The sequence below is a fragment of the Austrofundulus limnaeus genome, unplaced genomic scaffold (assembly GCF_001266775.1).
Source record: "Austrofundulus limnaeus strain Quisiro unplaced genomic scaffold, Austrofundulus_limnaeus-1.0 Scaffold339, whole genome shotgun sequence".
In the NCBI taxonomy this organism is placed as follows: Eukaryota; Metazoa; Chordata; class Actinopteri; order Cyprinodontiformes; family Rivulidae; genus Austrofundulus; species Austrofundulus limnaeus.
In genome coordinates this window covers 48,892-69,431 of record NW_013952741.1, presented here as the reverse complement: position 1 = coordinate 69,431, position 20,540 = coordinate 48,892, and the positions used below count along the sequence as shown (strand labels likewise).

At 38.6% G+C, this 20,540-nt stretch overlaps 3 protein-coding genes across 3 annotated transcripts in view; 2 read left to right on the top strand and 1 right to left on the bottom strand.

Annotated features, from left to right (window-relative positions):
• The window catches only part of LOC106527716 (metabotropic glutamate receptor 7), a gene marked incomplete at its 5' end in the record, with an annotated part of 21,990 nt that extends 18,627 nt beyond the window's left edge, over window positions 1-3,363 (top strand). The window contains 1 exon segment of the mRNA XM_014022697.1: window positions 2,731-3,363. Within this exon segment, the coding sequence (XP_013878151.1) occupies window positions 2,731-2,970 (240 nt within the window). The 3' untranslated portion in view covers window positions 2,971-3,363.
• Window positions 3,364-8,507: 5,144 nt separating this feature from the next.
• On the bottom strand, window positions 8,508-15,726 carry traip (TRAF-interacting protein). The gene is made up of 16 exons (XM_014022698.1): window positions 15,544-15,726; window positions 15,280-15,398; window positions 15,121-15,178; window positions 14,945-15,028; window positions 14,772-14,811; window positions 14,147-14,274; window positions 13,802-13,896; window positions 13,491-13,604; window positions 11,728-11,815; window positions 11,555-11,644; window positions 11,379-11,467; window positions 11,136-11,291; window positions 10,971-11,016; window positions 10,776-10,880; window positions 10,646-10,696; window positions 8,508-9,029 (listed from the first exon to the last, which is right to left on the bottom strand). The coding sequence occupies exons 2-16, from the start codon at window positions 15,375-15,377 to the stop codon at window positions 8,922-8,924; spliced, it is 1,350 nt and encodes a 449-aa protein (XP_013878152.1). The 5' UTR covers window positions 15,378-15,398; window positions 15,544-15,726; the 3' UTR covers window positions 8,508-8,921.
• Window positions 15,727-16,315: 589 nt separating this feature from the next.
• Window positions 16,316-20,540, top strand: part of mon1a (MON1 secretory trafficking family member A) — a 13,865-nt gene continuing 9,640 nt past the window's right edge. The window contains exons 1-3 of the mRNA XM_014022696.1: window positions 16,316-16,421; window positions 16,847-16,998; window positions 19,770-20,159. Of these exons, the coding sequence (XP_013878150.1) occupies window positions 16,875-16,998; window positions 19,770-20,159 (514 nt within the window). The 5' untranslated portion in view covers window positions 16,316-16,421; window positions 16,847-16,874. The remainder of the gene's footprint in view (window positions 16,422-16,846; window positions 16,999-19,769; window positions 20,160-20,540) is intronic.

Genomic DNA, 20,540 nt, shown 5'->3' with positions numbered 1-20,540 from the left:
TATATATATATAAACAAGAAAAAAGGTCTGGTAACAACATGGTGAAAAAGGCAAATCATGTTAGAAATAAACACGACAATTTTTATTTTTACAACACCCGTTAGTTATAAGTTATTATTAAAATAAAATGCATTAATATTTACCATTTTACTAATTATTTACTATCTGATATACCCTCAGTTTGGCAGCCTTTTTGCCATAAGAGGGGAGGGGTTACCACCAAAATGTAGTTGAATATTTCTATTAGGATCTAAAATAAATTAACCGCCTCAAATTAAAATTTGAATCCAACCTTAATTAAAAAAAACATGAGCCTTTTATTTTAAGATTCAAAAAAACACATTTTCTTCCTCTTCAATGCCTTTTTTAATGATATAAATGCAATAAAACAGGAGGTTATGCAACATACTCAAAAATACATTTATAACAAGAAAATTGTGGAATTTCCAAATGTTCAAAATGCAATCATGGGTTTGCTGCCTGTCAGAATATATTTAGTTGTATTCGCAGGTCGTCCTGCTCCCACTGACTGAACTAAAAGTTAAATTTAGTTTCCATCCATCAGTTTTCTTTACCGGCTTTTCCTTTCTGGGTCGCAGGGAGCTGGTGTCTATCTCCAGTAGTCACTGTTCAAGAGGCGGGGTTCACCCTGGACAAGTCTCCAGTCTGTCACAGGGGCATTATCATTCAGCCAAGCTGAAATAATTAAAGCCTGAGGGTGCTTTTAAAGTCTTTTCACCTCTTCCAAATTGAAATGAAGTGAATTAACAAAAGATGAGACGGGCGAAGAAAAGAGGTCAGAGGAGATGAGGGTGATAGGAGCCCTTCTGCAGACCAAATGGGTCATCCCATTTCATCAATCATTGCTTAGGAAAAGAGCTAAATATAGACGGCAACTTTGGTTTAACTCGCGGAATCGGTGGTCGTTATCTGCCCGTCATGTGCAGAGCCATGTGCAGGAGGAGCTGATCTGCCTGCCTGATGATGGTCGGCACATCTGGGAGCGCCGCTCACCGTTTCTGAGTCAGCTTCTCTGCTCGCCCCGGGCCGTGGCGTGCACACAGATAGGCTTTTTACCCAGGTCTCTTTTTAAACACGAGAGGGTCACTGACGAGAAAATAATATTAATAATAATGATGATAAAAAATAACCAGAGCTGTAAAGTAACTAAGTACAAATACTTTGTTACTGTACTGAATTGTAGATTTTTGGGTATTAGTACTTTACTTGAGTAATTATTTTTCAGCCTTCTTTTTACTTCTACTTCTTACATTTTCACACAGTTATCTGTACTTTCTACTCCTTACATTTTTAAAAAGGCAAGAGTAGAAAGTCGTTACTTTTATTTAATTTTTGCTTGTTTTCGTTCCAGCTTATTATAAAAAAATAAATACTCTCCATATAAACTGTGCCTCCTAGATAGTGAATTTAATTGTAGTTTAATGAGAAGTATAAATATAAAAAATTCTGGTACTGTATTACTTTCTACACAAATCATGTCACACTCCAGCAGGACATAATCATTAATTGTAAGAAGTATTTGTATTTCATGAATTATATTATTGCATTTGGTTGCAGCCCTCAGATTTTTATTTTGGGGAAAATGTTTGTGCAGCCTTGATATATGTATATAATCTGAAACAGCTGGACTAGTGCATCCTAAATTTAACATAAATTCATTATTTTAATGCGACAGTCATTTCTGCATTGTGTTGGGGAGGTCACCTCCTAATACATGTCATTACAGAAAATCTTACAGCTCATTTTAAATTAATATTTTAAGACTTTTACTCAAGTAAGATTCCTAAAGGAGACTTTAACTTTTACCAAAGTAATTTTTTGGCAAGATACTTYTACCTATACACAAGTATCGCTTTGTGGTACTTTATATAACACTGAAAAAAACATGTTCAAGATATAAATTTGCCCACCGCCTTTCACGTCAGAATTTTAAACTGAAACCAAATCCTGTAAACGAAGTCCTGAATGTTGTGCGAAACGCTGAGATCTTCASGATGTGTTGGCGCTCAGAGGAGATGTTAAGGATGACTCTCAGCCTCTGCGGCACAAATTTAAACTCTTTTTCATGTTGATTAACTGTGGCGGTTTAAACTGGATTGTAGAGGTACAGCCCATCATATCTTTTTGCAAGTTTCACCTCTTTATAATATATTTTGCTAACACAACAGACAAGTGAACATACATAGACAGACATGGATAAAAAAAAAACATTATTGCCTTTTCATCTTGGGCGGCAGGCTATAAGGAGAAAAAAATCCAGCTTGTGATGTACGAAGATGTTCTCTTGCTGAGCATAGWGGTATTTCCTCAGCTACAGAGCAGCAGAATGATAGTCTGTAACTTATTTATGACATAAATATTTCTTATTTATGCTGGATGTGACTGTATGTATTTATTGCACTGACAGTTTAAATGATGACTTCAGAAATTATTGGTGAATGATTCCTAAAGAGGTGTCTTCTGATAATTATTGCTGGATGTTGGGAAAAGGAGAGAAAGCTGAGAAGAGAAGACAGTGAAAACCCATAAATAGAGCTTCTTTTCCTGACTACATGTGCCAGAGCATAAATCATTCATCTGGGGGAAAACCACTGCGTTCTGTGCTCCGAGATAAAAAAAAAAACTGGGACAGCCTGATATAAACTTGACTATAGAATCACGCATTCAACAACTGCTTTTTTCCTCTTTCTTTCTGTGTTTCCATTGCAGATGTTCATCCAGACCACCACTCTGACCGTCTCCATGAGCCTGAGCGCCACCGTGTCCCTGGGCATGCTCTACATCCCCAAGGTCTACGTCATTGTCTTCCACCCGGAGCAGAACGTCCAGAAGAGAAAGCGCAGCTTCAAAGCAGTGGTGCAGGCGGCCACCGTGTCCACACGCCTGTCCCAGAAGTCCAGTGACAGYCAGAACGGAGAGTCCAAGGCGGAGGTCGACCGGTCTAAGTGACGGGATGCAAAAAAATGAGCGAGAAATCAGCGTTTGACTTTAAAGTTTCTAACCTCAAATTACAGCTGAAACACCAGCATGTACAGGGGTGGATGAGGCTGGCGTTCACTTATTTAAATCTTCTCAACAGGACTTTGTAACACACACATACACGGGGACTGCAATAAGTGAGCTGAGCCATTTTGAATAAAAAGAAGCTTCTTCTTCTTTTTTAGTAACATCCACATAGACACCTCAAGTCAACCGAGACGTACTGCTAGTTTTTACTTTCCTTTTTTCAGTGAAGTTTAATTGGTGACCCTTGCCCTTCAGGAAGTTGTACAGGGGTTAGACAATGAAACAGAAACACCTGGTTTTAGACCATAACATCCCTTTCYGACAGCTTCCTGTTGCGTCCACAGTTAATCCTGTTGGATGTGGTTSYTCCTTCTTGGTGGTATGCTGACATTACCCTGTCTACTGTGGCTCTTGATACATCGCAAAGACTTGCTGTCTTGGTCACAGATGCTCCAGCAAGACGCGCATTAACAATTTGTCCTGTTTTGAACTCTGGTATGTCACCATAATGTTGTGTGCATTGCAATATTTTGAGTAAAACTGTGCTCTTACCCTGCTAARTGAAKCTTCACACTCTGCTCTTACTGGWGCAATGTGCAATTAATGAAGATTGGCCACCAGACTGGTCCAATTTAGCCATGAAACCTCCCACACTAAAATGACAGCTGTTTCACTTTCATTGTCAAACCTCTGTACATACTGCTGGAATCCCCTATGAAACACTGCTGCACCGCATGGGTTCTGTGTTTATTTGCACACAGGAATGGTTTAAATATATATGTAGAAACATTTTTTTCTCTTCGTTGCACAAGAAAGATGTAGATTTTTAAAATGTACCGACATGTCTAATCCCAAACTCAAYTCTATCCGGTCATTGATGCCCCGTCGTATTTACAACTGGAATTCTGAAAACGTTGTAAACAAAAACGGAATGTGTCACAAACCCACATTTTATTCACAGTGGAACATTGTACGCATATCAAAGGTTTTAGACCAGGGGTCTGCAACCTGCCACAGTGTTCCTGTCAGTTTGTTTGCAATAACACAAGGTTGATTAGATCATGCTAGTAGCCTGTTTTCCACTTCAAAAATACAACTTCCAACCTCACTGTWTGATCTATCTCTCATATCTATCAGGATTTTTTTAGTTTTTTACTACCCTTTAAGACAGGTTGCTGAGAAGACACAATCCTGTATATTTTTAGTTTGTATGAAATTTGGAACACTATTTATATTTGTACTTGTATACCTGAATATGCCTGAGTACACAGGTCCTTCTCAAGAAATTAGCATATTGTGATAAACGTACTGATAAACATTAAACTTTCATATATTTTAGATTCATTGCACACCAACTGAAGCAGTTCAAGCCTTTTATTGTTTTAATTTTGATGATTTTGGCAAAAAAGTAAAGAAAAAACAACAATCCCTATCTCAAAAAATTAGCATATCATGAAAAGGTTCTCTAAACAACTTATTAACCTAATAATCTGAATCAACAAATTAACTCTAAACACCTGCAAAAGATTCCTGAGGCTTTTAAAATCTCCCAGCCTGGTTCATTACTCAAAACCACAATCATGGGTAAGACTGCTGACCTGACTGCTGTCCAGAAGACCATCACTGACACCCTCAAGCAAGAGGGTAAGACACAGAAAGACATTTCTGAACGAATAGGCTGTTCCCAGAGTGCTGTATCAAGGCACCTCAGTGGGAAGTCTGTGGGAAGGAAAAAGTGTGGCAGAAAACGCTGCACAACGAGAAGAGGTGACAGTTAGTGATGGTCTGGGGTGCCATGTCAGCTGCTGGTGTTGGTCTGTGTTTTATCAAGGGCAGGGTCAATGCAGCTATCAGGAGATTTTGGAGCACTTCATGCTTCCATCTGCTGAAAAGCTTTATGGAGATGAAGATTTCATTTTTCAGTATGAACTGGCACCTGCTCACAGTGCCAAAACCACTGGTAAATTGTTTACTGACCATGGTATTACTGGGCTCACTTTTGGCCTGCCAACTCTCCTGACCTGAACCCCAGAGAGAATCTCTGGGATATTGTGAAGAGAAAGTTGAAAGACACAAGACCCAACACTCTGGATGAGCTTAAGACACAAGAACCAACACTCTGGATGAGCTTAAGGCCGCTATCGAAGCATCCTGGGCCTCCATAACACCTCAGCAGTGCCACAGGCTGATTGTTATTTCTGCTAAAGGATTCCCCACCAAGTAGTGAGTGCATAACTGAACATAATTATTTGAAGATTGACTTTTTTGTATTAAAAACACTTTTCTTTTACTGGTCGGATGAAATATGCTAATTTTTTGAGATAGGGGTTGTTGTTTTTTCTTTACTTTTTTTTTGCCAAAATCATCAATATTAAAACAATAAAAGGCTTGAACTACTTCAGTTGGTGTGTAATGAATCTAAAAATATATGAAAGTTTAATGTTTATCAGTACATTACAGAAAATAATTAACTTTATCACAATATGTTAATTTTTTAGAAGGACCTGTATATGCTCCTTTCTTTTGTTATAAAGTTTGAAAATAACAATAAACGTAAGAAATTACTATAAATTTTAGTTTTGTATCACCCCCATTGGTCTGAAAAGCCCCCCTTTCAACAAACTCAAAGTGGCCCACGGGCCACCAGTTGATAATCACAGTTGTAAGATGTTTCACAGCTCTGGACACATTTTATTATTGTAAAGGTTTCAGACCTCTGTTATGGACCAGAAACATGACTGTAAGGTTAATTTGTAACCCTAAATTGTCCCTAGGTGGGAGTGAGTGAATGGTTGTTTGTCTCGTTTGTGTCTCTGTGATGGACTTGCGACCTGTCCAGGGTGTACCCCGCCCCTCGCACTGTGACTGTTGAATATGAATAGTGACCGCCGTGACCCTGAACGGAAGAAGTGGGTTAAGATAATTAAAAGTCAAAAGACTTTTGGATAGATAAAACTAAACAAAAAAATTACCAGTTTTGTTTTATAAAAAAAATCAGGTTGTTCTGAATTTGATGGCAGCAACACACCTCAAAAATGTTGGGACAAAGCTGACAAAAGACTAACAGTAAGTGGTCTTTATAAGAAACAGCTGAGGAGCATTTTGCAAGTAATTATGTTAATTGGCAACAGGTTGATGTGAAGATGGGTCATTTTAGAGAGGCTGAATGTCTCAGAAATAAAGATGTGCAGAAGGTTCACTAGTCTGTACAAAAACTGTCTAAAATAGTTGAACTATTTCTGAATGAAGTTTTCAATGAAAAAAAAAGGGGAAGACAATGAATGTCCCATCATCTAATATCATCAGAGGATTTTATGAATCTGGAACAAATCTGCACTCAAAAGACAAGACTGAAAGTCAACAACCGATGCTGGTGATCTTTGGGTCTTTTGGAACTGCTGCAATGAAAACAGGTCTGACTCTGTTGTGGACATGACTCCATGGACTCAGGAACACTTTCAAAAGTTACTGTCTAATAAAAGCCCTGTCCCACTATAATGTTTTAGACAACTCATGCAATTTTTGTCCAACAACGATGATGTCTACACTAAAGATGGAACAAAAAAATCTACTGGAAGTCTATTTTGGKTGCATAAATACTTTAATGCTAACAAGCTGAAAAAAAGTAATTTTAGTCTTTCACAAGTCAGCACAAATAGTATAAAACCTTTTAGTGTGAGAAGGCCTTAAATCCTTCTTTTTCACATTTAAATCCTTCAGTTTGGGTCTATATAAAGTGAAACTGCAATGGTTTGGTCTGAATTCCTCCTTTTGGTAACTCCACAAGACCCTCTTTCACTCCTTTTCTGAGGTGTGTCTCAGATCAACTCGTTTTGAAGCTGTCTCGTTAAATCCAAACGAATTGTTTCAAACCACTCCCCCCTCCAGCTTCCAGAGTGGATCGTTCTAGCTAGATAGAGGGGGTCTATTTAGCAGCAGAAACTTTTAATTTACAAATTAATTAAAAGATGTCAACAACAGAAGACGACCATCCAGTCTGATATGTTGGAACCAGAGTCTGACCCAGAACCAGAGGAGAATGAAGACCATCAAATTGTAGTTAAGTCCAGACTTTATTTGGCAGTTCTGTGACATAATAGTTCAGAAAACATCAAAGAAAATAGAGAAAACTAAATGGGTTGAAAAATATGATCCAAACAGAAAATAAAAATATCTATGGAGAGACTAAACAAATCTTTTCTGCCTCCTAAAGACTCCAAGTCCACAACAAAATGCATTTAACGGCTGAAAATGTAGATTTTGCATATGTCCCCTTTAATATGATTCACTGTGCCATGCAGAAACTCTTTTTAAGGCTTCACATATTTCAGCAAGACAAAGCTAAACATCATAACAGAGTGACTTTATAAGTAGAAAAGTCTGACGTCTAAACTGACCTGCCTGAATTCCTGGAAGAATCCAGCAAAGACCCGGAACTGTTGAACAGCTTGACCTTGTTTGAGACTGATATACTAAGCAAGAGGACAACATTATTTGTCTTGTTGGCCTGGAATTTTTTTTAATTTCAAGAAATCTTATAAAGTGATGTTGCCTGATTTAATCGGCAAATTATTTAACTTCATTTGAGTCTGAATCTTCTCTAAATAGGTAAAATTATCTGCCAATGGAATCAGCCAACTGCAAGTCTAAAAAAAGGGGAAATTTCCAGGCTAACACGAGAGTCCAACACATTCTGCTTTCGCCTATATCAGCCTCAAAACAATAAAAAAACAACTTTTGGCTGGATAGATTAAAAGACTTGGTTAGAACAGACTGTTTAAAGAAGATGGGATGATTTAGAGGTAAATATGGACCTGCCTAAACTATTTTGAGGTGTTGATGCTGTCAAATTCAAGATTACAGTTGTTTTCATTTGTACAATTCCTTAACCACTTGACATGTTTCATTGTTAATAAAATATGGGTTTATAAGATCTGCAAATCATTGCGTCCAGTTTACATTTTATTTTTCAGAATTGGGGCCATGTTTCCAGCTGATGATGACACAAGTTGGTTCCTTATTGTGCAAATGTAATTTAGGGGCACKAACAGGAAACAAGTGATTGTGAACAGGATGTTTCTCCTCTACCTGGTACCTCAGCTTCTCTATGGTGTAAAACAATGTTTGGCATTTCCCCATATTGTTAGACAAAATATACAGCATTCTGTGGAAAGGTCAGGTTATATGGCTACATAAGAACCCAAACCAGCTTCAGTATTCAGTTTAGTGCTAAAACTCCACCATAATAAAAACCTAACAGTAAAAAAAAATAAAGTAACAAAAATACTTTATTAGTGTAATTTCTGATGCTGCTCAACTGCAGCTTAATTTGTACTATTTTATTAATTTCTTCTGTACTGGTGCATCCTTATTTGTTTCAGATGTTTTTCTCTAGTTTGTGCTGCCCCCTGCAGGTGAACACAGCTCAGTGACATCTTGCTCAGACAAATACTGTAAATATGTTGACTCCACAACAAAACTTTAATAAGAAAAATAGTTTATTTTGTTGAATTTCAACTGTCATGACAATTTAAATTAAAAATGCCTAAACCATCTTCACTACAGGCTATAGTGGGAACATCTACAATCTGTAAATGTATCTGACATAATTTAAAGAAGCGCAGCTGAAAGTTTTACAAATTAATTCCTTCCACACACACAGAAACACAAGAAATTGGTCACATCACAAAWCAGTTCATGTCAACACAAAAATGCATGTACATCAGTCGCCGCTTAAAAAGAATAGAAAACAGGAAAAATCCAGCATATTTTTTAGCAGCTGCTGTTTTTAAAGAAAAAGGGTCAAAGTTCTGTTTGGGCCCGCTGCCAGSGTGGTTCTGTCACACAGCGGTATCCAGGTGCTTCTTCACACACACTACCGTCACCTCCATCTTTCACTGGAGGAAGCCATCCAGGGTCAAACAGGGGGCAGCCTTGGGGGGCGGCCGGGTCACCTTTTTCCTTTTCGTTTTCATCAGGGGCCGAATCTCGGACAGGGGAGACTGAGGGAGGGGCTGAGTTAAAGAATAATACAGTCCAGTTTATAATGAGCCTCAATTCATAAATATTCTACATAGAGAAAAAACTATTTATTTTCATTTTGATCTTAAACTGCTGTAACTTGTTGGTTGAACCCAAAATGAAATCCTGCAGGTTTGTAATAACTTACCGAGTGAAAAAAGAACATATTTAGTCCTGCTTCTATCTAAATCAGGGGTGCCCAAATATTTTCTCCGAGAGGGCCAAAATGAAAATCTATCCATGGCTGTGGCCCAAATGCAGTAATATAATACATGAAAAACAAATACTTTTAAGTAAAGTCCTTTATTTTTAACGATTAAACTGTGCAATGGCCCTCTTTTGTTTTAGTCTGTGCACTTGGAGAAAGTTTGCCATACGCTCAAGTAGCAAAGGCTCATGGGACATTTTATGAATAGATAAAATATGAGTTTTTGTGGCCTTATAAAGTGTGCAAATCTACATGTGGGGTTGAATCTGATCTAAATATTTCTTGTTGCCATTTCATGTTTAATCCTAATAAATCAAAGATAAAGTCAGCACCATGGCTGAAAACTACCTTCACTACAGCCCTTTTATAGTKATTTGACCAATGGAAARACTGTGTTTCTACCTATAGGATAACAGCTTACAACCTTGTAACTTTGGCAACTGTTGGTGGGCCAAATCAAATGGCTTGGCGGGCCAAATTTGGCCCGCGGACCCCACTTTGGGCTCCTCTGATCTAAATGAAATGTTTTACAAATGTTGAGTGGAAAGTTTAAGAAACGTGTGCTTCAGGGTACAAATGTCTTATCATACAAAGACTCACAAGAGAAAGTTTTCCTCCTTTTAAATACCTTGTACCTGATGTTTTAACCATAAAATGTTTCAATGAATAAAAGACGTCAAATGATAAAGTATAAAGTATAGCACTTCCAGTGCAGCCTGGGGTCAAATCTAGCAGGAATAGAATATTTCTGCAGAAATAACTGTTGTGAAATTTAAAGTTTAAATAATAGCGCTTTGAAAAGGAGCACTTTGGAAATATAAAGGCTGGAGTTGTTTTGAGACGGCAGAGATCTTGTTTACCAGACATTATGTCACATGGTCAGAATAAAAACTCAAACATCAAAGTAACACAAGAACACTGTCAAACTGAAGGTCCGCAGGTTTTTGTGTGGCCTGCTAATATGGGTTAAACCACATCTCCTACAATGCATATTGATTACAATTCCCTGTTGGAAAGTGGAAGAGTTCAAAATTCAAGACTAACCACAACTCAACATGGAGTAAAACTCTCTTACTTTTACTGTTAGTAGTATTTCTGTATTATTTATTTCACATTTAGTCAGTTGTATTCGTATTATTTTTGTGTCTTTATAAAAGGGCATGTTAAAACCCTGTTTCTATGCAGGAAATACCATGTCGAGCTCAGTTATTGTTTGTTACCAGGGCTCGGCTGTACTGTAGCAATAAGCTGAGGAACGTGACATTTCATGTTTAGTTGAAGTTAAACATGAAACAGACAAATTAACTACAACTGGTCCGTTGAGGACCACCATAATGCTCATGTGGCCCTTGGTGAAAGTGTGTTTGCCATTCCAGAAAAAAAGGATACAGGTTGGATGAATTTAGTTCTTCCTCCTAATCCATCATAACCACTTCTAACCTGAAAAACAGACAAAACAAATAAAAAACAAAAAAAAAAAATAAGGCATTTTATCCAAAACTTTAAAGAAGATACATACGATTCCAGCCTTCCTCTGAGGGTCCAACATGCTGCCTAAAGTCTTCTTCCTAAAAAGTAGAGAGTTCCTCATCATCGGACTCAGGAACGAATCTTTATCTTGAGGCTGAGGAATAAACGCACACATACAAACACTCTGTGTTGATTTTCACCAAACAAATAGACGTATTTTGCTGAGAGACAATTAAGAACGTACCCTGCTCTCTGGTGGAGACTTCTCACTATGTTTGGACACACATCGTCTAATTAAGAAAGAAAAAAAATCTCTAAACTATTGTTCACAATAAAACACAAGTTAAACAAATTTCAAAATAGACCATTTTTTGAGCAAGAACCTGTCATACTGAGCAGTAAAACTCACACAGGGGGGTCTAGACGCATCTTCTTGGATGGGACCTCTGTTGGTCTTTTGGTCAGGTCGTCTGGAGTTGTGATGTCATAGGTCATATTGAGATCAATGTCATCATTACCTGGAGACTGGTGGAGGCGTGGTGGCTTCAGCTCCACTGGAGCTGGGCTGTAAAGAGAAGCCGTCAGTAAATGACCGACTGTTTTCAGGAAAGTTGCTCCAAACACAGATTTAGAAAAAGCTGCAGGAGGAGACCTTTCAAAGACGAGCCGACTGAGAGCTTCGTTTGTTCGCGTTGGCGTGCTCAAAGTCTTCTGAAGAAACTCCACCTTCTTRTTCAGACTCTGCGGACAAGCAAAGCTAAAGGTTGTTGCAAATATGTAATTATATATAAAAAAAGTCCAAGAGCTCTTTGTTCAATGTGTTCTTACTGAGATCTCTTTGTCAGCACTGGCCAGATCTTTCTGCAAGGACTTCATGTCGTCTTTGGTCTGATTCACCTCACACGCAGCTTTTTGCAACTAAAAACAAAACAAACAGCAACTTTATCCAACATTTCAGCAGTAAAGGTTTTGGGTGTGGTGCCAGACTGAGATGACGATACCTTGTTGTTAGAAGAGAGAACTTCTCTCTTCAGTTTCTCACACAGCTCATTGGAAGACTTGAGGTTTCCTTTGAGATTATCATACTCTCTGTGAAAGAAGGAGAGCTGATTAAACACTTTAAATAAAAGAAAATCAAACACCCTTGGTGTGGGGATACTCAGAAGCCCCCCGCTGTGTGCCTTGGTGTTCTCCTCGATGAATTCGAGGGTTTCCTCTCTGTGGCTTTGTGCTGCAGYAGGGAAGGTTCTGACTGTTTGTGTTTAAGCACCAAACATCWGATCAAATTGCCCGGCCTTTTTCGAGTCTTTGGATGGTGTCCTGGAAGAGCTTCCATCTGGGGATTACTTTGTTCTACTGGGTGACTTCAATGCCCGTGTGATGGAGTTATCTGGAAGGAGGTGATTGGGAGGAACGACCTCCCTGATTTGAACCCGAATGATGTGTTGTTATTGGATCTCAGTGCTAAGCATGGGTTGTCCATAACGAACACCATGTTTGGGCAGAGACTGTTCCATCAGTGTACTTGGTACCAGGCCACCTCAGGCCAGAGGTCAATGATTGATTTTATAGTCATGTTGCCTGACCTGCYYTTCTGTGTTTTGGACACMTGGGTGAAGAGAGCTGTCAGCTGATCACCACCTGGTGGTGAGTTGGGTCTGGCGGTGGGGGAGGCTGCTGGACAAACCTGGTAAACCAAAACGCATAGTGAGCGTGAACTGGAAACGTCTGGCGGAGCCCCCGGTCCGTGCGATCTTCAGTTCTCACCTCTGGGAGCGTTTTTCACATGTCCTGGGGGAGGTCGCAGACATGGAAATTTGAATAGGACATATTTGGGGRCTCTATTGCAGATGTAGCTTCCAGGGGACCTGCTGATGGACACCAGCTGTGACGGAGGCCGTCAGGTCGAAGGAGGAGGCCTTCAGGACTCGACTTTCTGGAAGGACTCCTGAAGCAGCTGATGGATATGGGATGACCAGAAGGGCCAGAGCTGGTTGTAGATGCAAAGACTCAGGCATGGGAGGAACCAGGTAAATAGTGCTTTATAAGCTTTTAATCTGTCTGGTGCAGTATCTTGTTCAGGCTTCTTATTCATGTTATGACATATACTTAAAGTGCCTGTGACATGCATATTCTTCAAATACAAAAAGTCAAAGAAAACATCTTTATATTTAAGAAAGTTGGAATACTATGCACAATTTAACCCATTTTGTCCCATAACTGGCATATTTTCTTTTGAACTTGGCTCAGCCAAAGTGAAACAGGAAGTGACATCAAAGGGGAACTCTTTAACAAAGAAAACTCTCTTGTTTGTCAAACTTATTTGAACTCTGACTCTTCTTCATCTCTGATAGAGACTCAAAATAATCTTAAGAAACATCAGATTCTTCTCTACAGTCTGGGTTGTTGGCAGCTATAGAAACGCTCTGTTCACATGCTGACATTCCCCTTTGACATCACTTCCTGTTACTTCACAAGCAAATATCTCAACAACCATTCATCTCAGCGACATGAAATTTCTTTTGCAATATTTTATCAATGCCCTCTTTCAAAAAATGCATTCATATGTATTACAAAAATTTTGACGTCACGGGCACTTTAAGTGTGCATAAAAGTGGACAAAAGTCAGGACAGCTAAACCTGAGTTACAGGAGAGATAAAAAAGCCCAACTATGAAGATGGTTTTAAATACTACATTTAAAAAAAAATACTCGTGTAAGAATAAAGCAAAAGGAATGATCCAACAACAACTCCAAACTCTTACTTTTTGAGAGAGATACAGTAAATGGAGAGCTGCTCCACAGCTGCRGAGCTGACGCCCATATCTGTGATCATGGACTCCACCTCTGCTCTCTGGCCCTGCAACAGAACGTCCAGACTGGAAACAAAAAAATCATTGCAAAATCAGTACGCAACTATAGTATAAATACARTCTTTGATAAGACATAAATTTCATAAAATAATTTCATGTCTCAAAATAAAAGAAATTATTTTATGTTTCCACAAGATTTGTAGGAAACAATTTTGATAACAAAATGTCCTGATTAGAAACACAATGAACTGGCCAGCAGATACCTTTCAAAAGTTTTCATTTTGACCTTCAGTCTGCGGACCTCCTCCTTTGCAGCCTGAACAGCATTCTGTTGTGTCTCCAAATACGTCATCTGTTTCTGTGACACATAAACACGAGTTTATTTCCAGCTGCAACAAAAGTCTGTGGAGATAATGGTCTAAACCTTAATCCTGGTCCTCAGGGGCCACTATTCTGTATATTTTAGTTTTTCCCCTGCTCTTCAAATTCTTCTGACACCTGTCAATCARTCAACCCTTCACATCGGGTGTGATGAAGTGAAAAAACCTTTAAACTTGAAAGACAGCGGCCCTCGAGGACCAGGAMGTCTAAATCATAAGAAAGCTCACTCTGAGAGCAGCACACAGCATCTCTTTATCCATGATCTCTTTTCGCGTACTCTCCAGGTCTCTTTTTTGCTTGTCCACGGTGTTCTTTAAACTGTCCATCACTTTCTGTTTGTCTCGCCAGTCCCGCTCTTAAAAAGTAAATAAATAGATCAAACATATGATGAACTGGCAATACAATATCCACTCAACAATAGGGTTGGGCATAATCGTATTGTGTGCAATTAATAGTCAGAAAAACATTAATCGATTAATTTTTGGCACTTGACAATTAATACGATTAATGCCACCTGGCAGACTAACTGCTTGGTGCTCCTCTCTGATTRAAATATGACCAACATTAAAAAAAAATTGTGTAATTTATTTATCTATCAACACAATTTAAAGTTTGATGTATAGCCTGAAGTCTGTAATTTTGACACAATTTGGAACAGATTTTTACGAAGAGCCAATTTTCTCCCTATAAATTGGTCATGTGACTAGGACATAAGGGTGTCCAGGGACTCTGGGGGATTAATCGTCAAATTAATCATTATCGGCTAAATACCACAATTAATCGTGATWAATTTTTTTGCCAATATTGCCCAACCCTACTCAACAAAAGAATCAGCCTGAGATGGGTTTTCACCTCTGGAGCTTAGAAGTGCCTTCATCTGATTGAGTTCATTCTGGGAAAAGGAAATAAAAATCGATCATGACAAACAATCCRAAAGTAACACACCACATGTGGAATCTGTTAAGCTCCGGTAAGGGTTACAAACGTTACAACTTCCTTTCAGACTTTAATGTAATGTTTTGTACCTGCAAYCTCTCAGGGTTTGCTGTGCCCTCCTCCTCTCCACCAATGTCGAAGAACAGTTTGCTGATGATGTGCCTGGTGCTGACCTGTTGGCATAGCACAAATAAAGTTTATTTCTTATTCTTTGTGGACACTTGGCCCAGTAGGCGTAAACCTCGTATTTACTTTAAAGGTTTACCTGTTTCCTACACTGTGGACAGGTTTTTGTTGGGGCTGTCTGGAACCACTGAAGGAGACTGGGAGACATTCATAAAAATACAAATAAAAAAACATGCAAACTGATTAAAACAGCTGATATAAACTCAGATAATTACTGTTACAACTTTTATGAAATTACCATTCATAGTGAAACGTGTGTCCGCAGTGAATGGCAGCAACATCTTTGRAATGATCAAAAAAATCCGAGCAGATTGTGCAGTATGCCCGGATAGGCATCTTTATTCCACAATGCTCAACCTGTTACAAATAAACCAAACACTTACAAGAAAGAAAACATTCCCCTACAAACARCAGGCTGCATCTTCGCTCTGACTTGTTTCATAACTACACGATACCTAAGTAGCAACCTAGCTAACAATAATATGCCAGCTTTTATACTTACCAAACGAAGATGCTAAAGATAAACCCTTCGTAGTAACAACAAGCATCCCTTATCTTACCTGTATCGTTTTACTTTACCTCCCATTAAAAAGTATTTAGAGGAAAGACACTAGCTAGCTAAATGGAATACAAAGCTAACTCCTTCCCTTTGCCCCCGCTGAATGTTCAAACGCAAGCTCCGCCTCTAAACGTTGCGTTCAATGTCCTTCTCAATTGTAGTAAATTTAAACACTTTTCAAATTAATTCTAATTTTAAAAAAATGTGTCTAAAAGATTTCTAAGTGTCACTGCAAAATTAACCACACAATCGTGAAAGAAGTTCCAATTTTTCAAGTGTTTATTTAATCGTCAATTATTTTACTTTTTTCATCCGTTTTCCAATGATAAAGCAATATTCTAACATGTTGCTCAACATGTTAGAATGCATTTGTGACAAACACGTTTTCCCAAAGATGATATAAATAATCATGTCTACGTGTATTCTGAAAATTATGTTTTTATTGTGAATTAAACGTTGGCTTTTATGTATATATTCAGTTTTATAACATTCAAAGTTCTGTGAATGCACCATGAGGATAAAAATCGTTAAATAATGCGATAGTTCTGATATCGAAAATTAAATGTTTAAAAACACTCAGATTGCTATGGAATTATTATAATTAATATTTACTGGTTTCGATTTTTTTTGTAACATAAACTGGAGCCAAACATTGTTTTACATTTMTGTTTTTCTGAGAAGAACTTCATATCCCACAATTCCTACTTCCGGAATCCAACTGGGCACGTTCCAAACCAGAAGTACTTCTTCTTGTTTGATGTAGCTAGCTTCAGGCGAGTTGTGGAGCACGGTTATTGATACAGATGCCGTGGAAATGAAAGGTAATAAGTTTGGAATTGGTTTAGTGTGTAATGAGAAGTTTTGGGTGGAATGGTGGCAGTAAAACGAGACTTTGTTGCCCAAAAATATTTGAGTTACCTTTACATATTGTTTAATCTGATAAATGAGCTATCTGCTATGTAACAATTAACTTGGCTTCGAAGTTCTCCTAAAATGACTCGCCTCTGCCAGGTTTGAATTAATAAAGGATGTGAGGAAACATACAGTAAAACAGGACACTTGTTTTTGTTCTCTAGTCTAGTTTCGAACCAGCCATGCAGATGGTGTCTTAGTAAAGTCACTTTTAACGAGTTTAAAATCAACTCTTAACACTTTTGGAGCTATTTTAAATCGTGCGGTATGAACAGCTCGTTTGTTAGTTAAAGCCGCAGAAAGTCACGAAGTGGCTGACCTTTGTTCCTGCCAGGTGTGTGCTCCTGCTACAGGCAGCAGTGATGGAGGAAGGAACGCCCCGGGCGGCCGTGTCCTGGCAGAACGGAACCCTGGCTCCTGTGGATCGGCTCCGCACGGAGAGGGCGGACAGCCCCACACCGGGTCTGGTGGAGGGAACTGAACCAGGTGGGATCAGCTCTGCCTCTTCTTGCTCTTCGTGTTTAAATCAACGAGAACTCAACATACAGTGGGAGTGTGATAAAGTGACTGTATGGTTATCACTTTAATAATGTGCAATCACTCACAAAGACTTGCATGTACTGTCCAACACGAGCTGTTCGCCTTCATTTACCCCACTGCAGAGTCTTAAGGGTGTTTGCAAATAATCCAAATTGTTTATTGGACAGTATAGATAGCATACTACAAAAAATGTCAGTCCACAAAAAATGATCTTTTAATTTACTTTGTCACCAAATGAAACAAAAATAGCTGAAACGTATGATCATTAGCTGTTTTTAGTCAACACTTAATACATATTTATTTGCCTTCCAGCAGCTGGTGATGTTTTTGCTCCTGTTTGTGTGTCTATGTATGTCTGCGTCTTGGGACAAATTCTAATAACAACTGCATAAACTAATCATTAGATATACATCTACAACAGATTACCTTTTAGAGACACGCACAGCACAGTATTTGATGAATATTGGTTGGACCGACTTACGTCTCAACATAAGATGTTCTCATTTTAAAAGTCTGGCGTGAAAGGCTGTGGAAGATGTGCATTCCTCCAAGAAATGTTAGACATTTTAATTAGACTGAATCGGCCATTTGAAAGAGGTCTATGTTTGATGTTGCAAAAAGATAAGGCTGGCTTAAACCGGGTGCTGTGTTTGCTGTGAATAGGCATGATTGTGCACATCCTGTGCTGGTGAAGAAATGCCCAACTTGACACTTCAGTTGTTTTCACACATGAATACAAGAAAAGGTGCAGATGTTGCCTGCATGTGATGATGTGTTCTCAGAACTGGAACATCACCTTCCACACACCTGAGGAAAAGAAAGACAGGCTAGAACAGGATGCAAGTATGTTTGGGTTATTTTGTATATCTTTATTTTTTTTTTTTAGGTAATTTTGGTAACCAGTGTGATGACTGCAAAAAAAAAAAAAAAAAAAAAAAAATCCAGAATACTGTAGATTCTTATTGTCCTCAATCCTTGTAAGACAGGTCTAAATACTGTATACCATTTTAGTAAATGTTCGGGTTTTTTAACCTAGGAACTCAGAGAGACACAGCAAAACCCGGCCGAACATTAAATCAATGACAACAGAGACAAGTGAGATTTTTAAGATTCACTTTGCAAAGGAGAACCCATGCACTTAGCTTTGCTCAGATGAGCTCAGAGAAGTCCAATGAAGTTCNTGCTTTCCTGTTTCTGTAGAAAACACATTTTGTACCAACATTTGTAATGTACTCAAAACTTTATTTGATACACACACAATGAACTTTAATGTAATGTAATAAAGAAAAACCCTTTCAGTAAACAAAGCAGTACTAAAACATTTGTTAAAAATTAATTCAAAAATAAATTGCTGGTTAATCTTATCAATGTTAATTATTATAATAAACGAGCATTTTCGTCTTATCCTGTTGTTCAAAATTGAAGTCATAGTGTTAGTATTTTTTGGGTGCTGCCATGTTTTATCTTTGTAGCCAGAATCTGTCCCATCAACATCCTCKCAGTGCTAACAAGCTGTCAATCACACTGAAACATGACATTTTTTTTAAAATAATCAAATAATTGAAACTAAATGTATTGGAAAAAATACACATGCGAACATAAAACAGCAAGGTAAGAACTACACAGATCAACAAAAATCAACTGCTGAAAAACATATCTGGAGGGATTATTATTATTTATTTTTACTCTGCAAATGTCCCATTTGTTTATGCAGAAGGCCAGGACCTAAAGATTMTACTGCAGACAGCCACCAGGAGGCGCTTGTCCTTTGTAGCTTTACCTGGRTTACCGTTGATGATGAATCTTAAGCGTTTCATCATCACCTGTTTGAATAAATCAAACACTGACATGAGTAACATTGTTATGATTTGTACTTCCAGAGCAGAAATGAGGATGTTTTTGCTTTCTTTCTACCCTTGCAAACTCATCTTCAAACTCATCCCTTTTTTTGTATAACTATGCAGTCTAACCAAAACTGTTTATTTTCTTCATTAAAGGGGACATATCATGTAAAATCCAAAATTTTAGCCCTTAAATACAGTTTTTTGTGTACTTGGAGTRTCTAGGAGTGTCAAAAAGGTTAAGTTYTTAACAAAAACATAACTCTGGRGTAACTCTGCTATTAAAATARAAAAATGGCTGAACGGGCCGGCGTGAACAACTGGGAGTGCGACCTGAAGGCGGGGGTGGGGGGGATGCCTCATTTGTATTTAAAGAGACAGCTCRAAAACGAGRTGCTATCTGATGCATTTCAGAACAGTGTTGAAGAAGCGGCTTGTGAAGCTACAYTAATGAGGAATTCYGAGCAAAGCGTTGCAGTTCRACTTTATATAGACCACAACTGYAGGATTTAAATGTGAAAAGSTAGGACAAATGGGGTCTAATTAGTGTTGGGCACATTGCTAAGCTATTGTCACACCAGGTTTTAGCTCCGTCTCTAAAACTGCCTGAGTAATAGCAGTTTGTATTAYCTAAGATCAGTTTGTTATTGTGGGTTAAGTCCAAAAATGGGTTGATTTAAACCTAATAGTTACTTTCTGAGAGTTCAATCTGTCCAGTGCTTCTTGGGATATGTTGCTAACAGTTCAAACAATGAAATGCATAAAAACATTCACAAACATTTCATCTTTGGCAGTGGGCAATAACAACTGACTTTAGTAGCGCGTCATTAAAACGTTATCTGCTGTCTTTAAACACGTATCTATACTTTATTACAGGTGCAGGTCAGAGGAGTGCCATGTTCGTTCATGCACAGTCCTTTGAAGATCTGACTGCTGAAGCCGAGGACGAGGCCCAGAGAGCGGCTAAACCGGACTGCTCAGAGGGACGTGACGCAGAGGAGTTCAAGGTGCTGGTTGGAGAGAAGAGCTCAGAGAAGCAGCGKAGCGAGGACTTRTTGTCCGAGAGCGGGACCAAAGAGGAGGAGGATGTGTCCAGCGAGGCGTGGCGCAGTCACAGGAAGCACATGTTTGTGTTGAGCAAGGCCGGCAAGCCAATCTACACCCGCTACGGTACGGAGGAGGCTCTGTCCAGCACTATGGGGGTGATGATGGCTCTGGTCTCCTTCGTCGAAGCCGAGAAGAACATCATCCGTTCCATTCACGCAGGTCAGCCTGTACTTTTGGTTGTAATGTTGCTCATAAGTTAAAAATATCGACATCAGATAAAACCAAGATTTGGAAAAGGTTAGGACGTTCTGTYAAATGTTAATAAAAACAATGGGCCTCATGCAAGAACCGTTCGTACGCACAGACTTGTTCTTAAGTTGTGCGTACGAGTGATTTAGGAGAATTTCTGGCATTCATCAATGTTTTCATATTCTAAGATTTTTTTCAGATACGAACAAAATTCACGAGTGGTCCAGACCTGTCGTATATTTTACCAGCAGTCAGTCTGCTGTTATCCGGACGGATTTTCCTCCCTAATAACTTTATATTTCGTTAGTTTGAAGATATTTTGAGTTGAAAATAAATCACACTCCATAATTA